The following is a 23,705-nucleotide window of genomic DNA, read 5'->3' as shown; positions in this document are numbered from 1 at the left end:
GGTGGTATTTTTCTCCCAAGAAACCCCATGAGCAGGCTCCCCTGCTGAGGTCTTTTTATGCAGTCTGAGGGCAGAACACTGGTGCTGCCAGGTCCTGGGAGGGAAGCCTTCATTAGGGCTCAGAGTTAACACCTGCTTTGTGCTGGGTGTGGCCTAGGGTGCTGCTGACTGATTGGCTGCAGCCCCTGGGGGTTCCTGTCCCCATCCCCCACTCCAGGGTCTTCAGGGGGACAGTGACGGGACCCAGGCCCAGGCATGGGGGCAGTAGGGCAGCATGAGATCCCCCAACACAGCCTCTCCCCGGGGTCGCCCTGCCCAGATGCTGTGGGTCAGTGGGTGCCCCCGTGCCCCAGCTGGCCCCTGCCAGGTAGGAGCCGGCCCAGCTGGCACCAGTCCAGTGTATCCTCCTGGAATCACTTGCGGGAAGCGGTACAAGCCAAAATTCCCACATCAGAGCGGAGGGGCAGGGAGCAGCCGGCCCCGCTCCGGGGCTGCCCTGGCAGCTGCTTCCCCGAAGGAGCAGGAGGGGAGGAGGCCCCAAGCCAAGGGGGTCCCAAGGGAGTCCTGGTGTGCTCGGCACAGGACACAGATCGTGGCCCAGTCACCTTGACCACCTCTGCCTAGTCCCACCACCGTGAAGGTCCCAGCCCTGAAACTGGGGTGAGGGGCTTGTACTGCTGGGGGGGGGCGGGGGGAGAGGCCCACCTGGGCCTGGGGATGGCAGTGAGCCCAAAGGGACACCAGCTGAGAAAAGCCACCAGTCACCCACTAGTGACCCCGCCGTGCTGGGCACTGTCCAGCTGGTTAATGTGTCACCACCAGCCCCATCCCAGCACCCGCCCCGATGCCAGGGCTGTCCCGGGCACCCACCACCGCACCGGGGGACGCCGCTGCCCCCCAGCCCCGGGAAAGCCCCTCAGGCAGCGCAGCACGGGCAGCGGCAGGAGCTCCCGGCTCACAGGATTTGCATGTTGGTGATTAAGACACTGAAGCAATCGCCACTGTTGCCACATCAGTGTGAATCCCCAGCGTCCGCTATAAATGATCGATGAGGCCGCCCAGAGCCGGGGCAGGAGCGCGCGGTGCCGGGCCGGCCCTTACCCCGAGGAGGAGACACGAAGCTGGGCACCATGTGCACCCTCACCCGTGAGTACCTGCAGCCCTAGCACCCGCTGCCTCCAGAGCCCCCACAGCACTCATTGCACCCACAGCATGCACTCTACCTGCAGCACCCGCTGCTCCTGAGCACCCAGACCTCTCGCTGCACCTGCACACCCACAGCCCCATGGGACACCAGGGTGGTGGTCCCTGCCCCTTCCCCAGCCTGTGCTAGTGCCACAATTCCTGGGGCAGGGGTCCTGGGTGCTGATCCCAACCCTTGGTGCAGGGTTGGGAAGCCGGTCCCGGGTGGGTGCTGAGCCACTGTCCCCTGCCCTCAGGTGGGCTGGCGCTGCTGCTGGGTGCGCTGCTGTGGCAGGCGCTGGACGGGGCCCCGCTGGCCGAGCTCTCAGGGGACCAAGATTTCCAGCTCTTCCTGCACAAGAACCTCGAGTTCACCCGCAAGATCAAGGGGGACGTGGCTGTGCTGCAGCAGGCAGTGGTGAGTCCCCAGGGTTATACGGAGGGGGGAACAGCAGCTGTGGCTGCTGCGGGGTCACAGATAAGCTGACCTTCCCCTCCCCGGCCTTATCGGCACCATGAGGCTGGGAGCCAGCACTGCCCAGCCCTGGGGTCCTGGGGCACTCTCAGGGGCCATGACCCTTGGGAACACTTGGGGGCCTCCCTGGGGACATGCCAGCTGGGCAGTGGTTTGCTCTTCTTCAGTCCCCATCTCACCGGGTGGCTGGTCCACCACATCCCCTCCCTCCTCTTGGCTGGGCTCTAAGGGATCCTGCAGGCAGGGACAGGGTGTTGGGGTCCTCCTGCCACCCTGACCCCCCCGTCCCCCTCGGCCGTAGTGTGACACCTTCCAGCTGTGCAAGGAGGAAGAGCTGCTGCTGGTGCAGCAGGACCTGGGCATCACGCGGGCACCTCTGGAGCAATGTCACAGCCGCACCTTCCAGGCGGTGAGTGCAGGCAGCTCATCCCTGCCACGAGCTGGCCGGTCTCAGCCCCTGCAGCCTCGCCGCTGCCCGCGGCAGCCCGGAGCTCGCCGTGGCTCGGGGCGCGGTGGCCGGGCTGTGCCGAGCCCCCTGACCGCGCCGTGCCCCCCGCAGGACGCCTGCTTCAGTCAGATCCGCGCTGGGCTCCGCGCCTACCGGGGCTCCCTGGCCGCCGTCCTGGAGCTGCTGCCCGGGCAGGCCGGGCTGGTGGAGACCCTGCAGCTGGACACTGCCAACCTCTCCTCCAACATCCAGCAGCAGGTGAGGGGAGAGACGGGGTGGGCACGGCAGGGACACGGGGTCTGAATCCCAGGGGGACTGGGCGGGCACGGCAGGGACACGGGCTTTGCATCCCTGGGCTGGCACCAGCTCCACGGGCACCAACGGGACCGTGCGGGGCTCTGGGGCGTCCCTGGGTCCGGAGCTGACGCCCACCCCCCTGCCCGGCTGCAGATGGAGGACCTGGGCCTGGCCACGGTGACCTACCCCGCCGAGGACCGGGGTCCCCTCCCCGCCTTCTCCTCCGACTTCCACCACCAGGTCGGCGGCTTCTTCATCCTGGCCAACTTCCAGCGGTTCCTGGAGACAGCGTACCGGGCGCTGCGGCACCTCGCCCACCTCTGACCCCCCGGCCCCGCCCTCCCTATTTATTGATGTCCGAGCCCGAGCTCCCGTCCCTGGGAGCTTCCGGCTTTTCCGCTTATTTAATATTTATCGCTATTTAATATTTATGGGGCTGGGGAGGCTCCCCCAGCCCCGAGCAGGGCAGCCAGCCCTGCGGTACCACCGCGCACGGGTACCTGTGCGCAGCATCGCCCTTGTTTAATATTTAAACAAAAGCGTATCTCTGCTACGAGGTTCGGGAGCTGGGCTGAGCCCCCGCAGCTGGTGCTCTGCCCTGCCCAGCCCCGCTGCTGCAGGCACTGTGTGTGCCTCAGTTTCCCCAGGGTATCCCTGCAGCATCCCGCCCGCCCTGGGGAATCCATCTTCAGATGAAGATACTTCAGAGCATCTCCCTGCCCGGGCTGCAGCCCGCAGGGATAGATAGATCTGAGGGGTGTTATTTCTATTAGGCTTAGTTACACTAATTAATATTTATTAGCCATTAGGTAAGAGGGAGGAAGGGGAGGACGGACGTGCAGGAGGGACGCAGCAGCCTCCCGGGATGAGGCTTTTCCTTTGGGGGGCTGCGTGCCCGCTCCCCTTCCCTGCTAAACCCGGTGTATTTATTGCAGTTTAAGTTATTTGCACCCTCCCCTGGGCGCCGCGAGCCCGGCACAGCCCCGCGCCGCCCCCCCCGGCCCCCGCAGCCGTATCTGACCCTCGGAAATTTCACAGCCGGGCTCACACGGGGCCTGTTTTGTACTTTATTTATTGCTGCAGCTGGGTGAGCCCCAGAAAAACATTGGCTATTTTTTTTTATATGTGATAAAAATGGAAATAAAGTCTATTTTTTGCTCCAACATGCGGGCTGCCCGCCTCTTCTGCCTGGGGGGGAGGGTCCCTGCGTGGCCGGGGCGCGAGGGAACAGGAGCATTTCCACCACGGTCTCTGAGATTGGCTCAGTGGAAAACAGCCCCCGAGGCCCCCTGCAATGTGGCACACGTCCCCTGAGGGCCAGGAAGCAGCTGGGGGGCAGGGGGGGCTCTGGGGAGGCAGCTTCCTCCCACACCCAGCAGGGCGGCTTGAGCAACAGCCGATTCCTAGAAAGCAGCAGTGCCCAAAAGCGCTGAGCCAGGGGCAGCATCCCGGGAGCAGCCCTGGCAGCAGCACCGCGCCGGGACCTGCCGGCAGCTGAGGGGAACTCACCCCCAGAGGCACCACAGAGCATCCCCAGCCCGTGCTGGGAGGGCCAGCACAGGTGTGATGAGTGCCCAGGGCTCTGCAGAGCCCACCTGGGTGCTGTGCCCTCACCGGGGGTCCTGGAGCTTGTGGCAGTAGTGGGGCAGGGGGCCTGGCCCTGCCCCTTTTGCAGCTGCTACACGGGAAATCTGCCCCGGAGCTGCCCAGGGACATGCCTGGAGTCCTCCTGGACCCACCATGCTGGGATGAGAGGCCCAGCAGTGGGAAAAGCAACAGATGTGCCTGCATGAAGCCACAGAGCCAGGAGCCCTAGCCATCTCCTCCTCCTGCCACAGCAAGCCCCTGCTGCCATCCCACAGCCTCTCCTTGGGGGTGTCTGGCCACCACGTGCTGACCCTGCCCCGTTTCCTCCCACTGGTCCCATGCTCCCATCCCATGACCACCAGCATCCCTGCACCACACCCAGCTCAGTCACAGCCAAGCTTGAGTGGGTGCCAGGGGGGCCCTGTTCCTGCTTTCCCCCAACTTCCCAGCCCTGGGAAGGGGCAGACACAAGGCTGGAGCCCCCCCCGCCACCCACCACCATGTCCCAGGCCCTCACCACACACTCTGCCAGCAGCAGCTCCCAGGAAAGCAACCGCAGAGCTGCAGCTCCTTCCAGCCCCGGCTTATCAGCACTTACAGGAAACCCCTTCTGCTCCAGCCCTTTCCTGGAAGGTGAAGCACCGAGCACTGGGGCTGCCGCCGGCAAATATTGACAGAGCTGGAAGGCCAAGAGCTCCTGGTCCTGCTCTTTGATCCGGGCTAACGGTAAAGAGCCGCCCCTGGGCGAGCTGGGGCTGCCGCTGGGCCAGGGCAGAGGTGCCAGCCCAGCCCAGCTCGTGCCACCAGGCTCCTCTGCTGACCACAGCAGGGTCATGTCCTCCAGCAAAGTGAGCAGCCAAGAGCTGGGACCATCCCAGAGCCGGCAGGGAGCAGGAAGGCCCCAAGTCACCATCCCACTACTTCTCCTTAGCCAGCACTGACCCAAACCCTGCGGCACTGCCTCTTCCCCAGCACCACCACACACTCACCTCAGCTCAGGGGCTGGGAACCCCAGTAATCCCGGGGGCAGGGGGAGAGGCTGAGCCCAGGCCTGGGCTGGGCAGTGGGCCCCAGCTCTACTCCCTTCTCCTCCTGAGTCAAGCACAAAACATCAATGAAAGGAGCCAAGGTGAAGCCACCTGATCCCAGCACCCCCTCAGGGGCAGGATTTGGTGACAGTTACCAGTAGATTCAGCCCCAGACCAGCGGATGGTGCCAGGACAGCCCTGCACAGGGGGCTGGTCACTCCCCAGAGTGCTGAGCTCACAGCCAGGGACAGGCGTGAACTCCGGCTCACGTGGAGGAATTTCCCAGCAGCCCCACCCCACCCACTCACATCCCACGCAGAGCACCGTGGGCAGCCCCCCACCCTCCCGGCTGCTCAGGGGTCAGCAATGGTGTGAGCAGGATTTTCCCACCCAGCACAGGTTGTACCCACTTGGTGTCCCATCACCCCCGCATCAAGCTCACCCTGAGATGAGGGTTTCGGGGATCCCCAGGGCTGTGGGCAGGGAAACAAACAGAAACAAAGTCTGGTTCTACAAAAGGACAGAATTAATTATAGAAAAAAAAAGCAGAGGGGGGTGTCTCAGTCTCTGAAAGCCCATCAGGAGGCAGCAAGGGGAGAAAAGCAGCCCCCAGGCAGGGCCAACCAAGTGCATGGTGCTGGAGAGGCTGTCCCAGTATCCAGGCTCTCCTGGATTTCCCAGTGGCTGACCAGCTGCCCTCTCCTGCACGGCAGGAGGGAGGTGCAGCTCACAGGGCAGCGATGGCCTTGGCAGCGACGCGGCGTCCCAGGGGCAGGCTGAGATCCGTGATGGCCAGCACAATTTTGGGACTGGACATGGTGGACACTTTCACCAGCTCTGAAACCTGCCCGGAGAAGGAACGTGGCTGAGTCACATCAGAGCCAGGCAGGGGGACTGTCCTGTCGTGCCTGCCTGTCCCCTGTGAGCAGGGAGGACGCCAGGGCCACAGAACTCACCATGGTGAAGGGCATGAACTGCAGGATGCTGCCGCGGCTGCCCTGCTCCAGGCAGTCCACACACTCCTCCATGAACCACTGGACAAACTGGGTGTGGGTTCCAGCCGTCTTGGCTCCCAGGATGGAGGAGATGAGCAGGAAGAGGTTTGCTGTGGAGACAAGGAGATATCAAAACTCAGGCTGGGTCAGGGAGGCTGGGGAGTGGCCCAAGCCTCTTGCACAGGGGACAGGTCCCCACTGCATCCCCCCACAGTCAGGTCCCCCCACGGCCAGGCCTTGCTGCCAGGGTCCAGCCCCCTTACCCAGCACCCTGTTGAGCGGGTCCTTCATGCTGATGGTGTGCAGCTGGGAGGCAGAGAGAGAGCTGCTCATGGAGCGATCTGTTGGGGAGGAGAGCAGTGGCAGGTGGGGGAGCCTGGGACAGCCTCTCAACCCTCTTGGCTGTGCCAACGTGCCCACCTTGGCCAGCTCTGGCCATTTGGGCTTGTCCAACCCTTGTGCTCCAGGTGGAGCTACCCTGTGGCATGGCAGAGGTCTGGACTGGGGTCCCCGCCAGCCAAACGAGCAGAGGCTTTGCTGCCCGGGGGCACCAGAGCCATGCAGCAGGGACAGCCACCATGGTCACTGTCCCTCTCTGAGGGGTGCAGGCCCACACATGCCCCAGGCATGAGGGAGCTCAGCAGCCCAAAGAGGGCTCCACACACTGCCACCACTGCTCCTGGGCAGTGACACTTCCCTCGTACAAGCCACATGTATTTCGAGCCTGAGTTTAATGACATTTCCAAACGATCAACATCACAAGGGAGGCTGTGCCTGTGCCTTCCTGCTGGGCTGGCACTGCAGCAGGGATTGTCCCTGAGGCTCCACGAGCACCAGGAGTGTCATGGGATGTCACAATGGGGAGAAAAGTGATGCAAGGCCGAGCCAGCCAGATGTTCCCAGCTGCACAGCAGCCCTCACAGCTCCCTCTCAGCACATGATTTAGCTACCAAGCTGCACGTCCAATGGACTCACAGCAAATCTTGGACAGGCCAAGGGGATTTATCTGACCCAAACTCTGCAGCACTGCTGGGTGCTCCTGGGACAGGGGAACCAAACTATCTCTGGTCCAACAGGATGGGAATCTCCTGGGAAGGCTTTTGTGCAGACCCCATAGGACACAGCTACTACCAAAGCCAGCAGGACCCACCTTGGGCTGCTCCGAGGATGCTCCCCAAATAAATCCCTCCCACACTTTTCTCATGGAATCACATGAGTTATGGGGCTGCGGCAGGAAGCAGCATTTCCACATCGCTGCAGCAAACAGCCCAAAAAAGTCCTGAATGTCACTGGGATGAGGTGGAACTGCCTCCAAAGTTAAAAAAAGATCGTGAAATAAAGGGAAAACCCCACATTTCAACAGCAATGAAACCAAGCAAAACCACAGGTTGATGGATGTGTCAAGAACTAGAAAACAAAAGCATAACTTTAGATAAAGGGCATCAGGAGAAACAATGACCAAGAAACATCCTGATTCACTGCTCAGGAGTCCAGACAACAGCTGTGGGAGTAGTGACACCCCTGGCCAGGCAGGAGGGCATGGACACCCCCTGGAACATCCTGCCGGAGCTGTTGCAACCTGCGGCTCCGCGTGGACACAGGAAGACTCATCCCCTTGTTCACTGCCTTGTTAACAGGAGTGGAATTTCAGGATTTGGCCACAGCCATCAGGAATGTCACCTCCTGCTACCTTGTGCTGCAGAACACCAGGATGTTGGTCCCACATGGACTGGCTGGGGGTGACGAGGCTCCAAGGAAACCTCCCCGAGCCCCTCATGTGTGACACTCTGGGTTGGATGGCAATGTCAGGGGGGAAGATGTAACCCTGCCCCCTTCCTAAGTTCTTCTGATAAGAGAAATAAAGAGCTTGGCCTCTTCCAAGTGCAAAAGCTCCAGCGTAACTCATCAAAACACACCCAAGCTCTCTAAACCTTCCCCTGGCCAGCTCGGGAAGAGCCACGTTTCTGTGCCAATACACATTTCCCAGCCAGAAACAGGCAGTGAGGCAGGAGGGTCCCCCTCACCAGAAGCTGACCCCCCTGCACTTACTGGGGCTGGAGAGGCTGTTGGCATCCTCCTCGTTGGAGCTCAGCAGGCGCATGAGCTTGGAGGGCTGCGTGTCATCCAGAGGGAACAGGCTGATGTAATCCTGGGGGAGGGGAAGATGGTTCAGTCCCACCAGCCCCTCTTTGAGGGGGGCCCTGGCCCCCTCCCTCAGACTGATGACCCACCTTGGGCTCTGCACCACCCCATGGCCCAGGGCTATGATCTCTGTTCAGCCAGAGAATCTTAGTCTGGGTCCACCAGCTCAGTACAGCCCCCCTTCCCCAGAAGGAGAACCTTGGCAAGGGTCTGGTCTCAGCCATCCACTTCTCCTGCCACCACCCTCTCCCATAGAAACTGCCCACCCTTGTGCTCCAGCCAAACCCCTCTCCATGCTGGACACACCTCAATATCCTCTCGGTGCCTCTTCTTCTGCCGGGTGGACACCTGGACCTTGTTGTGGGAGGAGTAGGAGCTCAGGGCACACCAGACGGAGAGCCTGGGGACAGAGCAGGGACACTGAGGTGCTGTCAGCCCACCTGGGTGACGGTGAGTGAGCAAGGAAAGATGGCAAAGATCAGAACATATGCTGGGATGGGACATGGCAGGTCCCTCTTCAGTGAGGGGCAGCAGGGAATGGGGCCCAGGACAGCAGTGTGTCTGGTCCTGCTGGCCCTGTGCCTAGGTCAGAGCGGGAACTGGGCAAACAGGACTCCTGTCCCAGCATGGATCATCTCCCTGACTCCACAGACAGGCCCACCCGCCCCCAAGGAAAAGGTACTGGTGGGTCTGGGGTCTTACTTGGCCAGGGCCTTTCCCGGTGGGTCCATGAGCGTGTGCCACTTGGAGGAGTCTGTCAGCAGGTTGGGCAGGATGTGGCCCAGCAGGGTCAGCGTCAGCTGCTGCATGTCCAGGCAGAAGATGGCATAGAGCAGCTCCACAGCCCGCAGCGTGTGCTCCTTCCGGGTCTCCTTCAGCAGCTCCTGCAGGGCAGAGGGCAGGGCTGGGGGTGGCACAGGCACAACCAGGAGCAGCACGTGGGCCAGACCCAGCAGTCCTGGGCTGGACACCCAGCCACAGGGCCGGGGGTGGCAGACACCCCCCTGCTCCTCTTCCTCCTACCTTGACCAAGTTGTTGCAGAACCAGTAGACACCCCCCATGTGTAGCAGGGTGTCGAAGATGTGGATGGAGCGACTGTCCACCCAACCCTTCTCCAGCACCTTGGTGAACACAGTCGTCAGCACCTCCTTGATGGGCTTCTTGGGGGGCAGCAGGTTCCAGTAGGGGATGGTGTCCATGCCCGTGGAGGGGAACTTGATCTGTGTGGCCGTCTGCTGCAGGACATCCGCACACATGTGCTCCAGGATGGAGCTCATGATCACCACGCTGTGGCAGAGAAGGATGGGGTCACACAGGGCCTGGGCAGCAGAGGGGCAGGAGCCCAGGGCAGAGCAGGGGCAGGACAGGGGGCCCGGAGCCCCGGATCTCACCGCTCGTTGTAGAACTGCAGGGTGTTCTCTCCGTACAGGGGGGTCGCCAGCTGCCGGATCATCTGCAGGGACTTCTCCCGCTCATCCAAGCCCAGCATGCGGACATGAGCCACCAGCCAGGCCACGGCACACACTGCCATGCTGCACACCTTCCCCTTGATGTTGTCTGTGATTTTCTAGGAGAGGAATCAGGAGCGGAGGTGGATGAGCACGGATGTGTGGTGGCACAGGCTTTACCTCAGCGTCACCTCCCAGGGCTGTGGGCCCCGGCTGCAGAAACCAGGCCTTTCTCTCCTCCATGGGGTGAATCCATCCCTACTAGCCCCACTGCCACCAACAGGACAGTTTGGGGCAGCATCAAGGGGCTGGAGCCATGTGAGCTCCCCACCCAACCCAGGAAGGAGCCAGCAAGCTCCACGGTGGCTGCAGGATGTTCAGGGCAGGACAGGGGAGCCCTGCCCAGCTCCAGTCTTGGCCCCTCCTCAGGACCCAGCGCAGCACCAGTGCCTCTGCTCCACCCCACACAATCCTCCTGTCAGGCCCACCTGGATAGACTCAAAGGTGAGGACACCATTCTCCCAGGCATTGAGAATCTCCAGGATGGCAGCCGAGATGCTCAGACATGCCTCATGCCACTTCATCTGCCTGTGGGGAAGAGGGAGGGAGGGGGGTCAGACACTGGTTCAGAGCAGCCCCAGGGCCAGGGAAGAGATGGTGGGTGCTCCTGGTCTGCCCCAGCCTGGCAGGGTGGGCACCCAGGCTGAGCTCTTACACCAGCTTCATCTCGGAGGAGTTGTTGAGGAGGGCGACCAGGGACTCCACCTTGGTGGAGTCGGGGCGGAAGCAGGGGTGGTCGGGGTTGAGGATCTTGCCCTCCTCAGGCATGCAGGTCAGCATCCAGGTCTCAAAGAAGGGCACCTCACCCGGCGGGCTCGACTCCGACAGGATCACCTGGAAGGGAAGTGGCACAGGGAGCTGCCAGGCAACTGCACCCCGCAGGGACCCTGCTGGGGACCCCTGCCCTGGGGTGGGACCCCCACCACGGGGAGCTCACAGCCAGGGGATCAGCGCCACCCTGTGGCCTGCACGGAGAGGCAGGCACTGGTCTGCCCCCAGTAAGGCACTGGTTTCCAGTCTGTGGGCTGAGGTTGTCCCCCTCCAGCAGAGGACTCCCGGGCTCCCAGAGCAGCACCCCAACAGCTTCCCTCGGGGAGATGCCAGGCCAGGACCAGGCACGAGGAGCTGCAGCAGTGGGGTCACCCTGTCCTGCCCAGACAGGGCCACTTGTTCGCCTGTCACTGAGCTGTGCCCGGGCTCCTGGCTGGCCCCACAGCTCCACGGGGTCAGAGGGCACAGCCCGGGGTCAGGACACACAGCCCAGCTCGGGGGGCTCCCGGGGGGGGACACAAGCTGGGAATCCCTCACGCCGCTTCCTCCCTTCAGCCGCCACCACCCCGGGGACACTATTTTTGTCAAAAAACAAAAAAGTTTTGCACATCTGTTCAGCAGCAGCTGGTCAGGAAAATCACTCTGGGCCAGAGAGAGAGGATGAGACCTCAGCAGACAGCCCCGGGCACGTCCGCTCCCAGCTGCCTCCAGCCAGGACCCCCCCTCCCCAGCCCCCCCGGGCCCTTCGCTCCCTCCCCACGCTCCCGGTGTTTCGGTATCGTTTCACGTCCCAGCACACGCAGATGTTGAAACCTGGAAAGTTTTCATGCAACCCAAGTGCTGTTTCCTGAGTGGGGCTGCAAGCTCCTCCTCTCATGGGGGAGGGCTGAGGCTCAGCCTGACTGCGTGACCCCCCCCACCCAGTGCCAAACCAGAGGGGCAAAACTGGGAAAAATCCAGTGAGCTCAGCACCAGCCGGGGCAGGGCAGCGTGCCCAGCGGTACCACGGCACTGGGACAGAGCAGAACCAGAGGCCAGGGAAGGCTGCAGCCAGCCTGCCACCCAGATCCTGCAGGGGTGGATTTTGACCCCAACCAGGGAAAGGCAACAAGCACTTCATGCTCAGGCAGCAGGGTGGCTGTGGGGACACGGGGACAGTGGTGGCAGGCTGGCCACTAGAGGAGGCTGGCAGGCCACAGCACAGGCTGCACTGGCAAGGTCAGAGCTCCATCCCTGAGGATCATGGAATCACAGACTGGTTTGGGTCAGAAGGGACCTTAAAGCACATCCAGTCCCAACCCCCCTGCATGGGCAGGGACACCTCCCACCAGCCCAGGTTGCTTCAAGCCCCATCCAACCTGCCCTTCAACACTGCCAGGGATGGGGCAGCCACAGCTTCTCTGGGCAACCTGGGCCAGGGTCTCACCACCCTCACAGCAAAGAATTCCCAGCGGATCACCCCCAACCCTGCAGATGCCTACCTCTGAGCCATAGGTCTGGGCCACATGGCACAGCATGAGGAACGAGATGTCGAAGAGCAGGGCCCGAACGGGGGCTCCTTTGGCTGAGGGAGGAGAAACAAAGACCTTGGGGATCTCCAGGCTTGGCACCAGGAGGCAGCCAGAGCCTTGGGAGCTCAGGGGCCAGGATCCCGCTCCCTCCAGGCAGCTCTTGTAACCCCTCAACTGCTTGTGTGAAAACGAGGGTTCCAGGGAATGTGCCAAGTGCCTCCCCCACCCCATTTGCCTCTGCTCGAGCCCCCAAAGCATCTCTGGCCCCCCCTTCTCTGCCAGCCCTGGGCTCCCCCCATGCTGTGGAAGGTCAGAGCACTCAGAAGTTTCATCACACACAAATGCAGTCAGAGTCCTTATCTCGGGCTCTGTGCTGACACATCACCCCTTCCAGGGAGGGAGCCAGGGCAGGGCTGGCCCCGAGGGGCCCCATGGACTGGGCTGGGGGGAAAGAGCAAGGAACAGGCAGGGAACACCCTGCATTCGGGATGGACACACGTGTTCCATGCAGGAGAGCAGCAGGAGCCCTGATCTGGGCTTGCTCTGGTGCCACAGCCAGTCCCAGCTCCATCCAGCTGGGCCCCCAGACTCCGGCAGGGGGAGCACAGCTCGAACAACCCCCCCCACGGGCACACACACACACTTACAGCCTTCCCCGGTGATCTGCTTCGTGAATTCATTCAGCCTAGAGGGGACAGAAAGAACCACCAAGAAATGTGATCATCACATGAAACAGACCTCTCCCCACCCCCGGGTGAGGCAGGGGCTGCCCTGCCTGCAGACCCCTCCCTGCACCCCCTCCCAGCGCCCTGCTTGGCGGAGGAGGGTGGGCAGGAGCCCAGCTCTGCAGACACCCTCGGGCACAGCAGGGACGAGCCACCTCCTCCTTCTGCTCCCTGCAGCAGAACAGGTCCAGCAGCTGCTGGTCCCCACACCCAGCCAGCCCAGCACATCCCCTCCCAGCATCTCACACCACCCTCAAACCAACTCGACTTCCACTCTCTGCAGAAACAAAGGAGACGGGGTGCTGCAGGGCACAGTGTCGCCCAGGATCCCAGCCCTCCCCAGGGCTCTGCTGGATCCAGCCCTGTCTGGGGCAGACTCTGGGGGGCTGCCTGCTGACCCCAGCCCCGCGCATCACCCTGAATGGTGCTGTCTGGGCGGACACTCACTTGATGAACTTCCGAGCAAAGGATTTCAGTTTGCCCGTCGCTGCCGCCGCTGCCAGCAGCAGGTCCAGGCTCTTCCCAGACAGCATGTGACCCAAGACCCCCAGCAAACCCTCAGGGGACTTGGAGTGATCCGCATCCATGGTCTACAAGAAAAAGAGAGGAAAGACAAGTCACGGGGAATGTGTGCTACAGAGCAGCAAAAACTCCAGCTCCAGGGGCAGAGTTGATCGGCTGCCAGAGCTGCCCTGTAAGGCCCTGGTGAGCAGGGACATGTGGAGGCTTAAGGGGTGGAGCCCCCCATGCCTCCAGCACTGCAGGGCACCAGAGCAGCACAACCGGCAGCAAAACAACCTCTCAAGCTCAGTGAGAGTGACACAGGGACAGGGGGGAGTCCCCGGGGATGAGGGAAGATTCCCCTGGGGACGTGGCTGAGAGCAGGACAGGCAGAGCTGGCCAGGCTCAGGCTTCTGGCACTGACATGTGGCCTGACAGCTCCTCTGGCTTCCTGGGAAGGAGACAGAGAGCTCCTGGTCTCCTTGTCTGGGAGTGACTCCTCCACTCCATCCTAGGGGGAGATCAGGCATCTCCCAAGCACCCCGGCTGCCTGCTGAGACCGGTGCTGCTGGAAACAGGCTCTGGGGCTGAGCCCAGCAGGGATGTGGGAGGGGACTCACCTTCAGGATGTTGGTGACAGTGGGCTCGGCCCGCAGGATGAGCCCCGGGTTTGGCTGGATGTTGGCGTTCTCTTCTGACTTCAAGTGCGGAGCGTGTTCCCTGTCTGCCTTCCTGGGGGATCCGCAGAGAAGGGCCAGTGAACAGGAATTTGTCACCCAGCCTCACTCCTCCCCACCTCCCACCAACCTCCACCCTCAACACTCCCAAGGAAAGGCCACCACCTCAGGCCGCCACCAGCTGCCACTCTGAGAGGACAGACTTTGCTGGACTTAATCTGACACCAAAAGCAAAGCCATGTCCCTCCAGGCCACCACCAGCTGCAGGACAGTCAGTGGCACCACAGCTGGTCCTTTGTGCTCCCCCCGGGAAGGACAGCAAGGCAAAGTGCTCCAGCCCCAGCAGTGACCCAGACTCCCGAGGGGGCTGTACCGTTTGTCAATCAGGTTGGTCATGTTGGCCTCAGAAAGCAGCCCGTGCTTGTTGCACTCCTGCAGGAGCTGACTCATGCAGTTGCAGCTGAAGGAGAGACGAGAGCTGTTAGCCCGAGGGACAGTATTCCTGTGGCCCCAGGCAGTGCCCCAGGGCTGGAGGGCTCCTGGGCTGCCCTCCTGGCCCTGCTCCCACCCCTCTGAGGATGCTGCAGGGCCACAAGCAGCTCCAGATATCACACATTATCCCCCGCACATGAACCAGCTGTCAGCCGCTCACTGCCTTGCTCATTTGGCAGCGTCAGGTCCTCGGAAAGAAGGAATTGGATCAGAAACTCAACAAGCCCTGCCAGGAGCTGCCCTGGCACCACGACTCCCTGCAGAGGGGACAGGGTGGCTGTAGCACAGCCTGGCCAGAGGCTGATGGAGCTGCAGGTCAGCCCTGGGCACCCACTTGCACCGCTGATCCACTTTGTCGAGCAGAGGAGTCAGCTTCAGCAGGAACTCAAAGGCACAGTTCACATCCTCAGTGAAATCCTGGGGAACACCAAGCCAAGAGCTGTCCACACAAGCCAAGAGCTACCCACACAAGCCCACCCTCCCTTCCCAGGCCCCCTCCTCCCTTAGAGGAAGGCTGTTGGGACACCGACTGTTTCCCACCTCAGCCACCCCCCGTGCAGCCTTGGCCAGGCACCAGCACCATTGTGACAAACACAGCTCACTTGTGCACACACCACAGCCCTCGAGACTCACCCTGTCCCCCTGGGGATACTTCTTGAGCTTAACCAGGACCTGGGGGATCTGAAAGACACAGGGCAGGGACATGACTGACTGAACCAGACCCTGCTCTGCAGTCAGGACCTCCCTGCAAAACACGCCTGTGAGCAGCTGCTTCCCCAGCCCCAGGAAGGAAAGGAGCACTCCTGGAGCAGGCTGTGTGCCCTGGGGACTTTGTCCCCACACCTCCCCTCTGCAGGGTCCTTCCACCATGCCACAGGGCACAGCCACCTCACAACAGCCAGGCTGGAGACATGAGGCTGTGCAGGAGCCCAGCACAGGCCAGAGAGTGTGTCAGGTCTGAAATGACAGACAGATCCCTTTTGTCTGGTACAAGCGAGGAGGTGAGACAGACTGCTCCAGGGCTGCACACCATGGAGATGGGGCAGCCTAGGCCCCCAGGCTGCTGTGACATACTTCAAAGGCCATGAGTTCCCCACAGCCCCTTGGGAAAGCAAAACAAAGCGGGGCTGGACTGAGAAGAGGCCCTGGACAGCAAAGCTGATGCACAGTGGGTTGCAGAAGAGCTGCTGTGGGCTCAGCTGGGGTGTGGGAGAGAACTGGTGGCTCTGCCAGGGCCCAGCAAGGGGCACAGGGACAAGGCAGGGGCAGGCCTGGGGCTCTGAGCGCTGTGCTGGTGGCACAGCTGGGCCCTACCTTCAGGAAGGTGAAGGCTGTCCACTTCAGCTCCTCCGTGCCCTCTGGGGACTCGATGAGGCCCACAAAACAGGCCTTCCAGATCTCCAGCACAAAGAGCGGGGAGGGGATGTGCTGCAGGACACACAGACAAAACTTCCCAGTGCTGGAAAGGCAATAAAGTGCCTCTCCCAATCACAGCCAAAGCCTGAACCCCCTGCAAAGGTGCTGATGGGCTCACGCTGCTCCACGCAGCTGCGCCCACAGCCCTGGACCAGGACCAGCACAGGGAGGTACACAGCACAGAGGCTCTGGTCCCACAGCCCCAGACCACTCTGAGCAGGAGAGCAAGATGCCATTTCTGTACCTGCATCCTCTTCACCATCATCAGCTGCTCCACCAGTGGCTGGGTCTCTCCTGTGAGGTTCATGGTCCCCTCCAGCAGCACCACAGCATGCACGGTGGGGAAGCCAGTCTTGTTCAGCTGCTCAGAGTGCACTGAGAGCATGGTGGGGATGCTGGGTGGGAGACAACAGGGTCACCAGATGCTTGCAGGGACAGATCCTTGCTCCCCTGATCACCTCCTAGCCAAGCCCCTGACTTTTGCTGTCCTGCATCTCTCAGGGGCAGGACAGCTTGTAGGTCCCGTGCCCTGCAGAGGGCCCTTTGGGCACAGCCAAGCCCCAGCCCTGGGAGCAGCTCTGGAGGGATCCAGAGCAGGGACAGCAGTTCTGGTGTGGCCAGAGCAGCTGAGGGATGGCAAGAAGCTCCAGAGCCACCAGAGAAGCAACCCCTGGGTGAGATTCCCAAGCAGCCCTGTCCTCTCTCCTACCTCAGGGCCACCCACCAGCCCCAGCCCACCACCCAGTGGGAAGGGACAGAAAAGCAGGGAGCCAACAGGGAGGGAGGCAGGAGGCTGGGTTCAGACCCACTCTACCCTCCAACAAAGCTACCTCTTGATTAGGGAGATGCAGTTGTCAGCTTGGCTTCGGAGTGGGGAGTTGCTGAGGCTGTTCAGGTTCTCCCCCAGCCTGACGAGGGACTGCTCCACGGTGCTCCAGGAGGCTGGGGAGGGAGGGCAGGCGTTCAGAGGAGGGGACAGTGACACACTGAGAAGCCAGGCAGGCTGGCTCCAAGGCAGCACAGGGGGCTGCAGCTCCCCACTGGGGGAGCAGAAGCTGTGGACCACTGCAAACCCAAGCCGAGGGGCTGAGTGTCACCCAGCAGCCCCTGCTCCAGGCTCAGCCTGGCACAGCCTCTCGGCCAGACGCTGGCACTGGCGGAAGGTGCAGGGCTGTGCCAGGCACGCTGGCAGAGCACAGGACCTGCTGGGTGCCCAGGAACAGCTCACACAGCCTTCACATTAATTCTGCTCCTCTTCCAAGGGCAGTGAGGAGGGGAGGGGGCAGAGGGTGGCACAGAGCCAGGGAGGAGACGGTTACAGCAACAGGGCTGGAAGACGGATGGGCTTGGAGCTGCAGGGACAATGCGGCAGGAGCCGGGCAGGGGGAAGGGAGAGGTGGCAATGACATCTCCCAGGGCCAGCAGTGGCTAGGAGGAAGCCCTGGCAGTGGCCAGGGGCCGAGCACGTCAGAGAGCAAGGCGGGGGCAGCAACATACATGTCTCCTCCAGCTTCCCGATGTGGATCAGGGCGCGGTTCTTGGTGCTGCTCAGCATCTTCTCCAGCCTCTCCAGACACATCCGCAGCTGGTTCTCTGCTGCCGCCGGCTCCAGCGGCTCCTTCAGCCTCTCGGCGTAGAAGGCAGCGCAGCGCAGGAGCCAGGTGAGGGCACTCATCAGCGCCCGGCACAGCCCGATGCACTCCTCTGCTTTGCCGTGGCAGCTGGGAAGGGGTGAGGAACAGGGCCGGGCTCACCATGGGCCGTGCTGCCCCCAGAGAAACTGAGGCACAGAAACAAGGCAGCTTGGGCACCCAAACCCACATCCCACACTCCCAGCCCAGCCCTACCGGCTCCAGGTTCCTCTGCCACAGATCCCAACCTGCTCAGCCCACGAGCTGCCCTGCTGTGCCCGGGGAATTAAAGCCTCCCCAGGGCAGCCTCCCCTCTGGCCGCTCCACTCCAGGGAAACTTTCCAAGCCTCTAATCAAATTATCACGCTAAGAGAGGCTCAGCATTGATCAATGTGCTGCAAGAGGTGAACGCTTTCCCCTCCTGATGCACAAATCATCACGGCCAGAAGTTTTGATCAAATTAAGCAGAGGATCAGCCTAGGCAGGGGCTGGATTAAGTGGTGGGCTCTGCAGTTGGCCAGCAACAGCTCCTTGTCAACATCTGTGACTGATGCATATTCATTGCTGCTGCTTCATTTCATATAATGGAAGAGCTGCTACCTCCAGCCTTCCTCCTCCTCCCGCTGCCCCCGCCGCACACGCTCTGCTCCGGCCTCCCAGAAGAGGCTCTCAGGGGTTAACAGGAAGATTTCGGAGCTTTCTAAAAAAGTTTTTGTGGTCTGAATTGTCTGGACTCCCCTGGGTCCTGCAACACCAGCGGAAGAGCACGAAGCAAAACAAGGCAGCTGCCTGGAGCGCCCAGGGCGGCGCAGGCAGGACTGCAAGTGCTGGCAGACAGACATGGAGCTGGGACCCTGGGAAGAGGCTACACAGGAAAAATTAAATGCTCTGAAGGGACAGAAGCCCTCACCTACCCCTAAACACCTGAGCTGGGCAGGAATATCACAGCAGAGAGATTTATCCCAGAAAAGGTTAGCAGGGCTGGCAGGTCTGCTCCATACCTGAGACGGTCACAAAACATGTCCATGATCTCCAGCAGCGACTGGACACACAGATCCCGGGAGAAGTCATCGAACTAGAGCAAGGGAAGAAGAAGGGATTTCAGATGGGGGCTGCCGGGCTCCAGCAGCATCAAAAACAAACCCAGCCCCTTCCTCGAGAGGCTGGGCCGGGCACTGCCGGCCATGGCACACTCGCCCTGGCAGCGGCCCAGCAGCCACTTGAATGAGAACTAGGTCAGAGCTGCCCGACAGCTGGGTCGCGCCCTCCCGGGGTTGCAGGAGGCAAACGTGCCACAGCAGCAGGGACCAGGCTGGACTTTCACAGCATCCTCCCTGAGACAGCAGCAGAGGCCAAAGCCCCGTTCCCCGCCGGTGGCCGTGCCGTGGCTCAGTGCCAGCCCCTGTGCCCACCCCCGGCTCGGCGGGGCCAGCAGCCTGTGCCAACAGCCCGGCTGGCCGCAGGGCCAGAGGACAGTGGGCAGCAGAAGCACAGCTCCCTGCCTCCTGGCAGAGCAGATGGGGCCACCCTGCCGGGCCGGAGCTCGCCCGCAGCTCTGTGCTCAGCCCATGCTGATCTGAAGGAGGAAGCCTCGGCTGTCAAGGTCAGCGCTGCCGCAACGGGCAGCAACGCGTGACCAGGGGATGGTGACCAGGCTGTGCCCTTCGGAGCAGCACTGCCCCTGTGCTGGGTGGCAGCCAGCCATACGCTGGCTCTACCCTCCCCTGGGACCATGCCCACCACCCAAGATGGGTGCTGAACCCTGCTTGAGGGGTCCCCACCCTTGCTGGAGCAGATACACAGCACAGTGTGGCTACCAGCGCCTTACTCCTCCACTACAAGGAGGTGAGAAGAAAGAAATTATTCTCCCTTACATTATTCCCCCTTCAGATCAGCGGTTACCCAGACAAGGGCAGTGCCTGGGGAAGGAGGGGCCTGAAACAGCCTGCAAGGGGCAGCTACTCCCCACAGAGCAGCCCCAAATGCTGTGCAGTGGTAGCTGTGGAGGGCTCATCCCCACCGCGGTGGTGTGGGGACACAGTGGCCAGGTGGCCCAGGCACTGGGGAGCCAGATGCTTCTCCATCACCAGCCCCGGCCCCCCCAGCCGCAGAGGGACGTGGCTTTCACAGCCAGGGTGGGGTTTACATGCAGGACACTGTGGGGCAGGAGCCTGCCAGGCCCCACAGGATGGAGGGGTGAGGCTTTCACACCCACTACCATCTCCAGAAGCAGAGCAGGGCCCGCCAGGCAGGGCAGCAGCCCGTCCCCAGAGGGACATGGAAGGGCCCGGGCGCTGATCTGCGCTGTCTGGCCGCTGCTGACTCAGCAGAGGATGTCGTTTTCCACTTGACCTACATTTGGTGAGAGTTGCGGGGAGGGAAATGGATACAGGGGACGTGGGTAGAGAGAAAAACCTCCCACAGCACCTGTCAGAGCCGTACCTTGCTGATGGCCATCAGGACCGTGGAATAAGACACCATCTACAAGAAAAAAAAAAAAAAAAAAAAAAAACCCAACCATAGAAAAAAAATGACAAACCACACACTCACTGAAAACCAAACCACAGCGGGTGCCGGTTGCCAGCGCGGCGCCGGTTGCTGAGGAACAGCAAGGTCAGGGCACGGCCCCGCCGCCCGTCCCCGGGGCCGGGGCGCTGACCCGGCACAAATCCAAACGGACGTTTTTGGGTGATGGCTGGTTTGTTCCACACAAACTCGGGGCGACATTAAACGCCGCGCTGAGAAAGCGCAGAGGCTCTGGGAGGGCAAGGATTCCCACCCCAGACCACGGGTAGAGGGTATTTACAGGCAATGAGCTCCCCCAGCACCAGCCCATGCCCAGGGGGGGCGCCGATGGGTGTCTGCCCACCCTAGTTTCTCTGCCCACCTGCTAACAGGGGCTGCAGGGTGACACCCTGCAGTGTCTGCGGGGAGCAGGTTACCTGGGAGCTGATGGAGTACTTCAGGTAAGACAAGATGAGTGGGTTTGGTGAGGGCCCGATCATGGCCTGCTCGAGGAGAGCCTCTGCAAACAGAGAGAAGGGCCAGGAGGTCCCCAGTCAACACATACACAGTGTGGGGACACAGACACAGCCACACTCTGCCCCTCATCCCCCAGGACAGGTGGCAAAGACAGACTATGCTCACCACAGTGACTGCATTTCCCTGAAATTAACCAAATCCCACAACTTTCTAATCCCTGACAGCATGAGCTGGTAAATAATTCAGGCAGCTTCCTGCTAACTCAGCTCTCCCCGGGCACCCTGGCCCCAAAACAGCCCCTGCTGCTCTCCAAACATGTTCCCTTCCTTCCTACATCCCGCTCAGGAGGCTCTTGCATCCTCCACCAGGTGACTTCTTGCTCTGGCACCTGGGGCTGAGCTCTGGGCAGCCAGCCCCTCTCAGCCCCGTCTGGCCCTCCCTGCCCCCAGCTGCCTCTGCCTGCCTGTGGGGGCTGGAGGGGCTCTGCCCATCCTATCTGCTCAGTCAAGCCTTTAATTGACCATTTGAACTATGGCAAAGCGCAGGAAGCACCTCCTGAAAGCAGGCCCCAGGCTGCTGCACAGGCTGGAAGTAGGTCAAAGCACCCAGATGCAAGAGGGGAGCAGGAGCCTTGGGGGAAGTTGTCGCCCCAAAGATGAGAAGGAGCCGCAGCCGTCAGCAGATCCCAACTGTGGGAGCAGGAGACTCCCTGGGTCTTGCTCAAGGGCTGAGGTTGAGGCCAAGAGCATCTCGGCTCGAGGACAGAAGGCAGCCTTCCCCTCCCCATCTAATCAGGGAGTGTCAACACGAGCCAGCCCCACGCTGTTACCCACTGCAGACGTGTCAGCACCGATTTGCTGGGCACCGCCGTGATCCTGGCAGCTCGTGCCAGCTTTTCCTCCTTTGTCATTTAGATCTGAAAGGCAGGAGCTTGGGAAAGGACAGCTCGGGGGCTGTGGTGAGGGAGGCAGCGGCTGTTACAGACCCCAGGGCCTCGGGAGCAGCCTCCTTGTGTGCCCACAAACACTCCTGGTGGCCAGGATGGCCTCAGTGTCCACATGTTCTCTTTTTCAGCAGGAAAAAAGGGACCCAGCTCCCTCCCCATCCTCTCACAGAGGGGCTGCCCTCCAACAAAGCCCGGGCTAACAAGGCACAGGGACTAAGAGGTGGCCAGGAGAAATCTGTTTCTTCAGAAATTGTAGGGACTGATCATTTCTGGCCCTGTTTTTGGGGACATGCAGACAGCCTCACACCAAACACCCCACAGGCCTGGCTGCCTCAGCAAGCGGAGCAGGAGCTGGTCCCACTGGGCCAGGAACAGGAACCAGGGAGCCCTGGGACCAGCTGGCCAGCAGCAGCACTGGCCCTCAAGCCAACCGTGTCCCCCAGACCCTGCTCCCACAGCTCCCACACACATCCACGCACTGACCTCACCAGGGGCCACAGCAGGAGGGGGACAAACCTGGCCTGGGGAGCTCAGCTGTGAGGACAAAGCCTACTCTCATGGGTCAGACATGCCAGAAAAATCACTAGCAGGACAGAGGGAGGAAAAAAACACCCGTGGGGGACCAGTTCCCCCCCTCAGTGGGGTGAGAAGCACAGGGCTGTTTCCCTCTAACTCCCCCAGCACAGCAATCCCTGAGCAGTGTCTGTTTGTTTATCCAGGACTTATAGACACCCGTTTGCTGCACAGGAGGAAAAAAAACCAACCACAAACCTAGCAACAAGTTTCTATAATTGGCAGAAAAGCCTGGCAAATCTTTAAACTGTGGAGCCCAGCAGGTACCAGCGCTTGGCAGGATTTGTGTCAAATGCCCTTGAATAGGGACGGGGAAAGAAACCCTAGTATGGGGGGTGGGGAGCAGCACCTGGCTCCTTCAGAGAGCTGCCCCCTCCCTTGGCCAGGCACTGAGGAGGCAGATGGGGCTGTTATCCCCCCTGGGAGGGGGCCAGAAGGGTGAGGGAGGGGATTCTCCCCCTCTACTCTGCTCTGGTGAAGACCCCAACAAAGGGCTGGGTCTAGTTCTGGGGTCCTCAACACTAGATGGATGTGGAGCTGTTGGAGTGAGTCCAGAAGAGGCCAGGGAGATGATGGGAGGGCTGGAGCAGCTCTGCTCTGGGGACAGGCTGGGAGAGTTGGGGTGTTCAGCCTGGAGAAGAGAAGGCCCCAGGGAGACCTGAAAGCACCTTCCAGTGCCTGAAGGGGCTCCAGGAAAGCTGGGGAGGGACTTGGGACAAGGGCAGGGAGGGAGAGGACAAGGGGGAATGGATTAAAACTGGAAGAGGGAGATTGAGGTGAGACATAAGGAGGAAATTAGGGAGTGTGAGGGTGGGGAGACCCCGGCCCAGGCTGCCCAGGGAAGCTGTGGCTGCCCCATCCCTGGCAGTGTTGAAGGGCAGGTTGGATGGGGCTTGGAGCAGCCTGGGCTGGTGGGAGGTGTCCCTGCCCATGCAGGGGGTTGGGACTAGATCATCTTAAAGTTCCCTTCCAACCCAAACCATTCCATGATCTTCAGGGCCACCTGAACCCCTACTCCACAAGCCAACACCCCAAACAAGCACCCCCAAACCAACCATCCTCATGGTGCGTGTCCCCCCCCTCCAAACCCTCCTCACCTGCCAAGTTGAGGATGTCCCAGGTAGCCCCCCGAGGAAAGAACCTCTTCATGTTGATGGCCCACTGATAATCGCTCCAGCGCTCCTTCCAGGCCTGCAGGATGGCCTGCTTCAGGTTCACCACCTTCATGGCCGCTGCTCTGCCGAGGGAAAAGGGGAGGGGGTGGGTATTTGGGGTGGGGGACACGAAATTCCTGAAGGGAAGGGAGGCCGCGGCCTGACCCCCACTGGAGCGGGGGGAAAGGCTCTGCAGGGCCGGGCCCCGCACCTCCCGGCCCCGCAGACCCTCTCCCCCCGCTGGTAGGTGCCCCCTCACCTTCCCCCAGCCGGCAAAACCTCCCCTTAACCCCTGGGCACCGCCATGTTGGCACCCGGCAAGAAGCCGGGCGCTGATTGGAGGGTGAGGGCGCGTGGCGGCGCTGGGGGATGCTGGGAGTTGTGGTTCGGGAGCGGGGGGTGTGCAAGGGCAGGGTGTGACACGGCCGGGCGTGCAAAGGCGGGGGGGGGAGGCAGCGTGGGTGTGCAAGCGAGGGGTGCGCGCAAGGCCCGGGGTTGTGAGGTTGGTGTGTGCAAATGGGGCGCGCGTGGATTTGTGCCAGCGAGGGAGAGGAAGCCTGAGAGTGCGAGCACCGCGCGTGCAAACGCGTGGGCGTGCAAAGCAGGTGCGTGAAAAAGCGTGGGAGTGCACAGGTGCGAGCGTGCAAATGGGTGGGGGGGGTA

At 61.7% G+C, this 23,705-nt stretch overlaps 2 protein-coding genes and 1 non-coding gene across 4 annotated transcripts; 1 reads left to right on the top strand and 2 right to left on the bottom strand.

Annotated features, from left to right (window-relative positions):
• Nucleotides 1–1,130: 1,130 nt before the first annotated feature.
• On the top strand, nucleotides 1,131–2,726 carry CSF3 (colony stimulating factor 3). Its single transcript, XM_051640271.1, has 5 exons — nucleotides 1,131–1,146; nucleotides 1,440–1,600; nucleotides 1,959–2,066; nucleotides 2,217–2,363; nucleotides 2,556–2,726. The coding sequence occupies exons 1-5, from the start codon at nucleotides 1,131–1,133 to the stop codon at nucleotides 2,724–2,726; spliced, it is 603 nt and encodes a 200-aa protein (XP_051496231.1).
• Nucleotides 2,727–5,520: 2,794 nt separating this feature from the next.
• Nucleotides 5,521–23,346, bottom strand: MED24 (mediator complex subunit 24). Of its 2 annotated transcripts, none has more exons than XM_051640595.1 (26): nucleotides 23,302–23,346; nucleotides 22,986–23,125; nucleotides 20,330–20,412; nucleotides 19,830–19,868; nucleotides 18,389–18,462; nucleotides 17,254–17,477; nucleotides 16,587–16,698; nucleotides 16,001–16,151; nucleotides 15,655–15,768; nucleotides 14,974–15,021; nucleotides 14,675–14,757; nucleotides 14,222–14,308; nucleotides 13,792–13,903; nucleotides 13,118–13,260; nucleotides 12,593–12,630; nucleotides 11,916–11,998; nucleotides 10,319–10,497; nucleotides 10,092–10,191; nucleotides 9,547–9,722; nucleotides 9,178–9,442; nucleotides 8,857–9,038; nucleotides 8,461–8,554; nucleotides 8,062–8,161; nucleotides 6,276–6,353; nucleotides 5,974–6,122; nucleotides 5,521–5,861 (listed from the first exon to the last, which is right to left on the bottom strand). In XM_051640595.1, exons 2-26 carry the CDS (start codon nucleotides 23,113–23,115, stop codon nucleotides 5,745–5,747), a joined length of 2,961 nt encoding a protein of 986 aa, XP_051496555.1. In that variant the 5' UTR covers nucleotides 23,116–23,125; nucleotides 23,302–23,346; the 3' UTR covers nucleotides 5,521–5,744. The 2 variants fall into 2 exon arrangements, with proteins under 2 accessions (XP_051496555.1, XP_051496556.1); XM_051640596.1 differs by having other exon boundaries at nucleotides 22,986–23,120.
• Nucleotides 12,240–12,346, bottom strand: LOC127394561 (small nucleolar RNA SNORD124). Its single transcript, XR_007891649.1, has one exon. It is a non-coding gene; the product is annotated as a small nucleolar RNA SNORD124 (small nucleolar RNA).
• Nucleotides 23,347–23,705: the final 359 nt, after the last annotated feature.

Source organism: Apus apus, chromosome 25, assembly GCF_020740795.1.
Source record: "Apus apus isolate bApuApu2 chromosome 25, bApuApu2.pri.cur, whole genome shotgun sequence".
NCBI classification, from domain to species: domain Eukaryota; kingdom Metazoa; phylum Chordata; class Aves; order Apodiformes; family Apodidae; genus Apus; species Apus apus.
The sequence above is the reverse complement of the archived record's forward strand: the minus strand, read 5'-3'. Positions and strand labels throughout refer to the sequence as shown.

Excerpts from the sequence above, each read along its gene's own strand:
- CSF3 (XM_051640271.1), top strand. Across the intron at positions 2,067-2,216 it reads ACAGCCGCACCTTCCAGGCG|GACGCCTGCTTCAGTCAGAT; the intron begins GTGAGTGCAGGC and ends TGCCCCCCGCAG. Across the intron at positions 2,364-2,555 it reads CCTCCAACATCCAGCAGCAG|ATGGAGGACCTGGGCCTGGC; the intron begins GTGAGGGGAGAG and ends GCCCGGCTGCAG.
- MED24 (XM_051640595.1), bottom strand. The coding sequence starts at position 23,115 with ATGAAGGTGGTGAACCTGAAGCAGGCCATCCTGCAGGCCTGGAAGGAG. Across the intron at positions 16,152-16,586 it reads TGCATCTCCCTAATCAAGAG|CATCCCCACCATGCTCTCAG; the intron begins GTAGCTTTGTTG and ends TCTCCCACCCAG. Across the intron at positions 14,758-14,973 it reads AGTATCCCCAGGGGGACAGG|GATTTCACTGAGGATGTGAA; the intron begins GTGAGTCTCGAG and ends GGTGTTCCCCAG.